The sequence below is a fragment of the Rhagoletis zephyria genome, unplaced genomic scaffold (genome assembly GCF_001687245.7).
Source record: "Rhagoletis zephyria isolate East Lansing unplaced genomic scaffold, Rhagoletis_zephyria_1.1 Rzeph_scaffold_01348, whole genome shotgun sequence".
Lineage (NCBI taxonomy): Eukaryota > Metazoa > Arthropoda > Insecta > Diptera > Tephritidae > Rhagoletis > Rhagoletis zephyria.
The window spans coordinates 86,877-97,018 of NW_016158432.1; the positions used below are offsets into that span (position 1 = coordinate 86,877).

The 10,142-nt window shown below is 34.8% G+C and overlaps 2 protein-coding genes across 2 annotated transcripts; both read right to left on the bottom strand.

Annotated features, from left to right (window-relative positions):
- Positions 1-3,103: 3,103 nt before the first annotated feature.
- On the bottom strand, positions 3,104-5,152 carry LOC108363717 (homeotic protein deformed-like). The gene is made up of 3 exons (XM_017617165.1): positions 5,095-5,152; positions 4,447-4,829; positions 3,104-3,178 (listed from the first exon to the last, which is right to left on the bottom strand). The coding sequence occupies exons 1-3, from the start codon at positions 5,150-5,152 to the stop codon at positions 3,104-3,106; spliced, it is 516 nt and encodes a 171-aa protein (XP_017472654.1).
- Positions 5,153-5,905: 753 nt separating this feature from the next.
- Positions 5,906-6,532, bottom strand: LOC108363718 (homeotic protein deformed-like). Its single transcript, XM_017617166.1, has 2 exons — positions 6,155-6,532; positions 5,906-5,953 (listed from the first exon to the last, which is right to left on the bottom strand). The coding sequence occupies exons 1-2, from the start codon at positions 6,512-6,514 to the stop codon at positions 5,906-5,908; spliced, it is 408 nt and encodes a 135-aa protein (XP_017472655.1). The 5' UTR covers positions 6,515-6,532.
- Between the last annotated feature and the right edge of the window lie 3,610 nt (positions 6,533-10,142).

Consider the following 10,142-nt stretch of genomic DNA (forward strand, 5'->3'; position numbering starts at 1 on the left):
AACTTTGAAATAAAGATAAATATGAAGATGAAGACAAAAAAGAAGGAAAACGTGAAGATAAAGACGAAAATGGAGATAAAGACGAAAATGGAGACAATGAGACATACATACATAAGAATTAGGGTAACTGAAGTGAAATTTTCCAATAGGAATCGAAATAAAATCAGCCATAAAAGTTACCGAAATTTATCGAATCATCGAACTTTATAATTATCGAAATTTATCTATGCTTATTAAGTTATCGCAACGCATCGAATTATTCAAACTGATCAATGTTTACTGAGTTGTCGAAATTTATAGACACATAAACTTAGTTGTCCAAATTTACGGATAGTTATCGAGCTATAAAAACGTGTGGGATTAACGAAATTTGTCAAGTTAAAGAAATGTATCAAGTTATCGATATTTATTGAATTATCATTATTTATAGACTTAACGAAATATATCGAGGTGTCGTAATGCATGGAGTTCTTTCAACTTACAGAGTTATCGATAATTATTGATCTACTGAAATTGGTTGGTTCAACGAATCGAAGTTTATGGAATTTTCAAAATATATCGATTTATCGAAATTTCAAGGTTATATAAGCTTATCGATTTATCACTGCTTATCGAATTTAATCGTCTTAACAGAGTGTAACGAGTTATCAAAATGTTTAGATAGTTTTCGAAAAATGTGGAGATGTCAAAAGTAAAAATTTATAAAGGTATCCAAAGTTTTTACATTTTTGAGTTATCGAAATTTATCGAGCCATCGAATTTCACAGTTATCGATATTGGTCGAGTTAACAAATTTTGTTAAGTTATCGAATTTTAGTGNTGATTGTGATATTTATCGATGAATCAATCGATTTTGCACTCGTTATATTTTTCTATATGCGTATAGATATTGTTATTACACTACATGACATCACATCACATTATATCACATGATATTACATCACATAATATGATATCAAATCACACGATATCACGTGATATGACACCATATGATATGACATCACATTATATGACATCGTATGACATGACATGGCATTACATGACGTGACATCGCATGATATGACATCATATGGTATGACATCATATGACATGACATCACAGGATATGACAACACATGACATGACATCCTATCACATCACATAAAATCACGTCACATCTTATCACGTAATCGCACCTCATCTCATCTACGTGAATAGAAAAAGAAAAGGATATAAGCAAAGATGTGAAAGATAAAAACAAAGATGAAGACCAAGGTAAAGTTACCGATTTCAAAACCAAAAACACCGTTAGAAAGGTAATTTTCTGTAGATGAGGAGAGTTTTTATAGTTTCGAAATTGGTTGAAAATCGTCGTTTAAAAATTTCCATATTTGTGTATGGTTGTTTTTGCAACCTGTTCAATTTAAGCTGTTTCGCATTTTGTTTTACTTCGTATTTGAAATTAAACTTTGAAATAAAGATAAATATGAAGAAGAAGAAACAAGTGATAACGATGAAGACAAATAAGGCAAAAGTGAAGATAAAGACGAAAATTGAGATAAAGGCGAAAATGGAGACAATGAGAAATACATAAGAATTAGGTTAACAGAGTTGAAATTTTCCGATAGGAATCGAAATAAAATCAGCCATAAAGGTTACTGAAATTTATCGAATCATCGAAGTTTATAATTATCGAAATTTATCCATGCTTATTAAGTTATCGCAACGTATCGAATTATTCAAACTGATCAATGTTTACTGAGTTGTCGAAATTTATAGACACAGAAACTTAGTTGTCCAAATTTACGGATAGTTATCGAGCTATAAAAACGTGTGGGATTAACGAAATTTGTCAAGTTAAAGAAATGTATCAAGTTATCGATATTTATTGAATTATCATTATTTATAGACTTAACGAAATTTTCGAAGTGTCGTAATGCATGGAGTTCTTTCAACTTACAGAGTTATCGATAATTATTGATCTACTGAAATTGGTTGGTTCAACGAATCGAAGTTTATGGAATTTTCAAAATATATCGATTTATCGAAATTTCAATGTTATATAAGCTTATCGATTTATCACTGCTTATCGAATTTAATCGTCTTAACAGAGTGTAACGAGTTATCCAAATGTTTAGATAGTTTTCAAAAAATGTGGAGATGTCAAAAGTTTTTAAAGGTATCCAAAGTTTGTACATTTTTGAGTTATCGAAATTTATCGAGCCATCGAATTTCACAGTTATCGATATTGGTCGAGTTAACAAATTTTGTTAAGTTATCGAATTTTAGTGTTCAAATCATTGAAATTTATCGATAAACTTGAATGTATCGGGTCAATTCCAAGTCCTGCCGAAGTCCTCCAAAGACCTTCTCAGATAAAAAAAAGTTAGTTACGTTTTAGCAGAAGATTTTCCGATTAGTTAATTTGTACCGTATAAGTTTTGCTACGTGTTAAGTTTGAAAACCTCTCCAAGGCTTCTAAAACTAAAAAAACTGTCGAATTTCGACATTAACAGGCACTCTAGTATGTATATAAATCTTGACCCGTCCAGGTATCAAATATCTTCGTTTCAAGTTTCTCTAAACTACATTTGCATGATAAGCAGGGGTGTTTTTCTCGGAGTTTTCGTATATCTTAAATTTACAGTTATACGGAAAACGGGTGCAATCTTAGTCCGATTTGAATAATTTCTTTCTTGTACCGAGGTTATTAAGTGCAGCGAGTTTGGTAGAAATTTATAAATCGGTTACCGAGATCCACTTTTGTGGTCATAAGTGGGCGGCACCACATCCATTTTCCAAAAATGTATAATGATCTAATTTTATGCCAAATCGTTGATACAATAATCGGTTTTAAGTGAGCTAGCTTCAGTAGTTACTGATTTACCAGTTTTCGTGTTTCTGTAAATTACCGTTATATGGGAACTGGGTGTGGTTATTGTCCGATTTCAAAGATTTTCAACAGATTTCTTAGCTATACCCTAGGCAAGGCTCGTACCAAGTTTGGTAACGATTGGTGAAGTGGCCGTGCGATACAGTATTTTCAATACCAACCTACCTTGGATAAAGAGCAACCTACATACAAAATTTCGTTGCGATATCTCAATTTTTGCTCGAGCTATCGTCTACACCAGTGATTCCCAAAGCGGTCCAGGTGTACCCCCAGGGGTACAAGGGAGACTCGACTTGCCACCTGCATACTAAAAGGAAATGGATGTTCGTATAACACTGAGTGGGCGCGGCGGAAATTGCAGGCGGCAGAGATTTAAGCACTTGTGTATTTTCAATGCTACAGGCTAGTACGCCACCATTACCTTTGGTGAAGAGATTCTATAATGTTGAGTTCCCTGAGACTGAGACTGACCTCACACATTGTCAAATCTTCACTGATGGCTCCAAAACTGACTGGGTCATGATCTGGGTCATTGGCCAGCCCTCTAACTACTTCCAAACTAGTTCGGCAATGCAAGTCTCCGCTAAATTATGGTGGTAAACATAATGAGTTTGCTTTACTCTGGATGCCAGGTCACTCAGGAGTACCTGGTAATGAGACATCTGATCATTTGGCCAGAAGTGGCTCAGACCAGGCATTCCTCCAAGGCGAATTTATACAAGGTAGTGTTACTGGCGAATTTAGGTTTTCGTCGCAGTCCTTCTGAATGTCAAAATGATGTGTTTGTTGTAAACAAGGCGAATTCATATTACAACAAACACATCATTTTGACATTCAGAAGGACCACGGCGAAAATTTGAATTCGCCAGTAACACCACCTTGTATAAATTCGCCTTGCATTCCTCGGTGGAATACTTTTTATGCTTCTTGCTTGCTTGGTTGTTTGTCATTTTCTAGACTCGTTCTTTTCTCTTTTGTCGGTTTCCGATTTAAAAGTCTGGCGTAAAAAGCTTAGCCGTTTTGTTTTTTTAAGTTTTGGTTATTCGCCATAAACATTGACAAACATATGATTATTGACTATGCCAGAATCTAAACGAGAGATGAAATGTATCCGTTGTATATTGTTCGAGAATATTTTGGAAAAAAAATTTTTGTTATCGATGTTGAATTCGCCGCGATCCTCCTTTAAGGTAAAAACATAATGATGCGGCGAGCAAAGCGAAGAACTAGCCTCGAGCCAAGGCGAATTTATACAAGGTGGTGTTGATGGCGAATTTAGATTTTCGCCGAGGTACGTCTTAATGTCAAAATTATGTGTTTGTTGTAAAATGAATTCGCGTTGTTTACAACAAACACATCATTTTGACATTCAGTAGTACCACGGCGAAAATTTAACTCGCCATCAACACCACCTTGTATAAATTCGCCTTGCCTCGAGCAAACCTTCAATTACAAACGTGTATGTACGCTTTGCTCTTCACAATTTTTTTATTTTTTTTTTTTTTGAATGTTAAAAGTGAGAACACCCTTAATGTATGGACATATGTATATGCAAACAAATACATTTCCTTTTACCTCATTTATCACTGGTTTTTGTTGTTGCTGTTGCGACTGTTGCTGGGTTGTCTGTTGCAGTTGCTGCGCCTGTTTCTTAGCACTAACCCTTTTTGATTTCTTCGGCGCTACTGGTGTTGGATTTCCATTTGCGTCTACCGTTTTCTTCCTCACATTCTTAGTATTTGGCAATTTATTATCTTTTTTCCACTTCATACGTCGATTCTGGAACCAGATTTTTATTTGCCGTTCCGACAACACCAGCGTATGTGCGATTTCGATGCGTCTGCGACGAGTGAGATAACGATTGTAATGGAATTCCTTTTCCAGTTCGAGTATCTGATGGCGTGTGTAGGCGGTGCGCTGCCGTTTCGGTTCCATGCCAGGTTGGTAGGAACCATTTGCTAAAAAAATGCAGAAAAAATCAAGTTTGTGAATATGTACATATGTAAATAGTGCATACATATTTATGTATGTATATACATATTTTGAATAATTTAAATTTACATAAATACATATTTCATATTTTGAGGGCTCTAATTAAGAGCAATAGAAAAACCATGCAAACTTTAGATTACACTTTAGTTACTTGGATTGAAAATGATTTGATGAAACTTTTTAAAGTTATTTTATATTCAAAAAACGCATTTGAAAAATAGATAAATATACTGATATTTCGCAGAAATTTTACTTGTGGCAAGTAACTTTCTTTATCGCTAAACCACATTTTAAGACCATAAAATCAAAGTGACAGCTAAAGCTATGAACTTCCTGCAAGTGCCTTGAGGCTTAAGCCGCACGCTGAATTGTCTTGTTCATCTATATTTCAAACAGCAGTGCCAAATGTTTTCGCAGTCAATCAAACTTAAATAAAATACTGTTGACTACTTGACTTCAGTGAAATTTTTTAATTTAACTTTGCAAGTGAGGGTCACAGTTGTGCATTTTTACGAGAAAGGTGTGGCGATTTGTGCCTCTGACGCACTCACCGCCGCTCATAGAAAAACCAAAAGGCCGGCGCAGTGCGAGTTGTTTCGCGACAACACAATTAATCAACATCAAAAATGTGAAGGACGCGAAGAAGAAACGGACAGCAACTGATAACTAAGTGCATGCCTTAAAAGTGAGTTTTCCTTAAGGGCAATTTCCAACAATAGGCCACTGATGCAGGAGCGGCAATCAACCCTTTTATCAGCCTAACGTCGCGAAGTAAGAAAATTGAGTAAATTAAAAAAAAATGTATCACCTGCTGCCCATGCAACAAAGAGTTTTCTTAGCTGATACTTCACATATTGCTCCTTATATTTATATATACATTTATTTTTGTTATGTAAATATAAACATCCTCTGTCGGAATAAAGCATACAATCTCAAAAATTATCCAATTGAAAAAGGAGCTATAAATAAATTACTTTGAAACAAATGCAGCATTTCGGCCACTGCTTTTAATTTATATGAGCCCAATGCATTTTAAAGTAGTTTAAATCATATGCATTGTCGGACAATTGCTTGCTCCTTGTAATTCAAACTTAACATTTGAAAACACGCTTACATAATTATTTTGGCTGTAGCTTAGGGCTGCCAGACGTCCTGGTTTTGGTGCACTGATCCATCCTTAAATTTTTTGCTCTTCACAATTTTTTTATTTTTTTTTTTTTTGAATGTTAAAAGTGAGAACACCCTTAATGTATGGACATATGTATATGCAAACAAATACATTTCCTTTTACCTCATTTATCACTGGTTTTTGTTGTTGCTGTTGCGACTGTTGCTGGGTTGTCTGTTGCAGTTGCTGCGCCTGTTTCTTAGCACTAACCCTTTTTGATTTCTTCGGCGCTACTGGTGTTGGATTTCCATTTGCGTCTACCGTTTTCTTCCTCACATTCTTAGTATTTGGCAATTTATTATCTTTTTTCCACTTCATACGTCGATTCTGGAACCAGATTTTTATTTGCCGTTCCGACAACACCAGCGTATGTGCGATTTCGATGCGTCTGCGACGAGTGAGATAACGATTGTAATGGAATTCCTTTTCCAGTTCGAGTATCTGATGGCGTGTGTAGGCGGTGCGCTGCCGTTTCGGTTCCATGCCAGGTTGGTAGGAACCATTTGCTAAAAAAATGCAGAAAAAATCAAGTTTGTGAATATGTACATATGTAAATAGTGCATACATATTTATGTATGTATATACATATTTTGAATAATTTAAATTTACATAAATACATATTTCATATTTTGAGGGCTCTAATTAAGAGCAATAGAAAAACCATGCAAACTTTAGATTACACTTTAGTTACTTGGATTGAAAATGATTTGATGAAACTTTTTAAAGTTATTTTATATTCAAAAAACGCATTTGAAAAATAGATAAATATACTGATATTTCGCAGAAATTTTACTTGTGGCAAGTAACTTTCTTTATCGCTAAACCACATTTTAAGACCATAAAATCAAAGTGACAGCTAAAGCTATGAACTTCCTGCAAGTGCCTTGAGGCTTAAGCCGCACGCTGAATTGTCTTGTTCATCTATATTTCAAACAGCAGTGCCAAATGTTTTCGCAGTCAATCAAACTTAAATAAAATACTGTTGACTACTTGACTTCAGTGAAATTTTTTAATTTAACTTTGCAAGTGAGGGTCACAGTTGTGCATTTTTACGAGAAAGGTGTGGCGATTTGTGCCTCTGACGCACTCACCGCCGCTCATAGAAAAACCAAAAGGCCGGCGCAGTGCGAGTTGTTTCGCGACAACACAATTAATCAACATCAAAAATGTGAAGGACGCGAAGAAGAAACGGACAGCAACTGATAACTAAGTGCATGCCTTAAAAGTGAGTTTTCCTTAAGGGCAATTTCCAACAATAGGCCACTGATGCAGGAGCGGCAATCAACCCTTTTATCAGCCTAACGTCGCGAAGTAAGAAAATTGAGTAAATTAAAAAAAAAAAATGTATCACCTGCTGCCCATGCAACAAAGAGTTTTCTTAGCTGATACTTCACATATTGCTCCTTATATTTATATATACATTTATTTTTGTTATGTAAATATAAACATCCTCTGTCGGAATAAAGCATACAATCTCAAAAATTATCCAATTGAAAAAGGAGCTATAAATAAATTACTTTGAAACAAATGCAGCATTTCGGCCACTGCTTTTAATTTATATGAGCCCAATGCATTTTAAAGTAGTTTAAATCATATGCATTGTCGGACAATTGCTTGCTCCTTGTAATTCAAACTTAACATTTGAAAACACGCTTACATAATTATTTTGGCTGTAGCTTAGGGCTGCCAGACGTCCTGGTTTTGGTGCACTGATCCATCCTTAAATTTTATTTTTTTTTTAATTTAAGTCAATGCAGAAAACCATTTCTTTTTTGGCAGATTTTGCTATGAAAAAAACGGTTAATCTTTACGAAGCGTTTACTCTAGCAGTTGAAGTATCTGGTTAATTTACCTTATTTCTCTTTAGCTTATTTGGTTAAAATCTTGTTTTTTATCTTAAGGCAAATGCTAAAAAAACACAAGTTCCTCAACAGGTACGCGCCTGAGGGTTCATAAATACTACATAGATGCCGTCTTTAAATCGATTAAATCGAATATCGATTAATCGAGCCCTTCCGATTAGATTTTTTGTCGATATTTTAATTCCGATTCGATCCGTGAAATTTGAATTGGAAGCTGGTACAAAAAAATAATGGGACAACTCTCACCTTTCTAACTTGAGAAAGCAAAGACCAAAGTGACCTGCATCTCTATCTCCTCCGACTAAAGGGCTCCTCGAAGCCTCTTGGAAATAATGCTATATAAAATTATTGCTAATACTACAACAAAAACTCCAAAAAACTCCAAACTTTTTGCAAAATTTCATAAAATGTGTGTAATTACTCGTTTTGGAAAAAAATTGAGTACGTATGCAGTTTTGCAGTAAATCTTTTCTAAAAAGAGTAAATATAGTGTTAGCGAAACCAAAAAAAAACTAAAAAGCGTCCGTATTGCAAACAAATCTACATATCGTCGTTTAAAGTACAAAACCGCGTATCAAGAAAATGCAAAACCGCGTAGGTGAGGTTGCATGAATTATTTTCTAGAGAGTAAAAACACTCATATTTCAAAATGGTTCTCTTTTTTATAAAGCAATCGCATTTCTGGCTAGTATATTGCAGGACTAATGGATAAGGATAGAGCCCAGAGCTTATGTGAGCAAATACAATTTTTGGCACAAAATGTCAGTTACGCGGTATTGTAGAGCGACGATACGCGGTTTTGTACTTTAAACGACGATATGTATGTATATACGCATTAGCGCACACAAGGGGTGGGTTTTGGGGTTCAAACCCCCCCTAAAACTAATAACCTCAAATACAAACTGTATCTTAAAGCTAAGAATCCAGCTCAAGGAAATTATAAGAAACATTTATTATAATTTGTTGCCTGAAAAAGCGCTTTGCTTTTGCTGTAAATTTCTATGAGGAAATAAATATACGAGCATTTTTTTCTTGAGAGCTGCAAACTGATTTAAGAAATTTTAGTAGAAGAAAATTTCTTTTCCATTTCTCGTCCGTCGTTTTATGTGAATTTTTCGTTTTTCTTGAGAGTTCAGTTAATTTTTTCGGTATTCGAAATATTAACAAGTAAGAAAGTCTAAGTTCGGGCGGAGCCGAACATTAAATACCCGGCGCAAGTATTAAATATATATTTTTTCACCTTTCCGAAAGCAACCGCTACATGGTAAGCCGGGGTGTATCAATTTGGAGTAAATTACCGTTTTTAAATTTCGAAATATGGAAGTTTCAAGCATTTCTGAAATTTACCGTTATATGAAAAGCGGCCGTAATTTTAGTCCGATTTCAATAATTTTCAACGTTTTGCTTATATGTGGCAAGCACAATAACCACACCGAGTTTGGTACAAATTGGTAGAATGGTTACCGATTTACATATATGTGATCATAAGTGGGCGTGGCTACGCCCATTTTCCAAAAATGTATAATATTCTTATTTTTCGTCTAAAAGTTATTGTAAATATCAATTTTGAGTGAATTATATTGAGTAGTTACTAAAATATCGCAGTTTTCGTATTTCTGGAAATTACCGTTATATGGGAAGTGGGCGTGGTTACAATCCGATTTCGCCCATTTTCAATACCAACCTACCTTGGATTAAGGGAAACCTACGTACCAAATTTCGTTGAGATATCTCAATTTTGCTCGAGTTATCGTGTACACGGACGGACGGACGGACAGACGGACGGACGGACAGACGGACAGACGGACGGACAGACAGACATGGCTTAATCGATTTCTTTTTTCTCTATCATTTATGTATACATTTGTCTATATCTATCTCGATTCGTTTTGGCTGTTACAAACAACCGTTATGTGAACAAAATTAATATACCCTTGTGCACAAGTGCTCTCGGGTGTAAAAAAATTTAGCAATCGTGAAAACTCACCATCTCTATCGAAAACCAGAAACCAGAAATCGAAAAAATGAACATAAAAGTACACAAATTTATGGAATCAATAAATTTATTTTTACTGACTCTTTTAAAATTTTTTATTAGGTACTTTTTAAAGTTGAGCGCATCTTGAGTTTATAGAACTTTTTATTAAACAAGTAGTTTTTAAGGAAAGAACACAACCGACTTCAAATTTAGGGGTACCGTTAATTTCTTCATGATCCAATCATCGGATCTCTAAACCAAATTACGGGAT

Bases quoted from the DNA above. Each gene is read 5' to 3' on its own strand.
- LOC108363717 (XM_017617165.1), bottom strand. From the start codon at position 5,152: ATGTGGTTTAGCGATAAAGAAAGTTACTTGCCACAAGTAAAATTTCTG. The intron at 4,830-5,094 runs GTATATTTATCT...GCATTTTTTTAG, and splicing joins AAAATTTCTGCGAAATATCA to CAAATGGTTCCTACCAACCT. The intron at 3,179-4,446 runs GTAAAAGGAAAT...ATTTCCTTTTAG, and splicing joins AAAAACCAGTGATAAATGAG to TATGCAGGTGGCAAGTCGAG.
- LOC108363718 (XM_017617166.1), bottom strand. From the start codon at position 6,514: ATGGAACCGAAACGGCAGCGCACCGCCTACACACGCCATCAGATACTC. The intron at 5,954-6,154 runs GTAAAAGGAAAT...TCAAATGTTAAG, and splicing joins AAAAACCAGTGATAAATGAG to TTTGAATTACAAGGAGCAAG.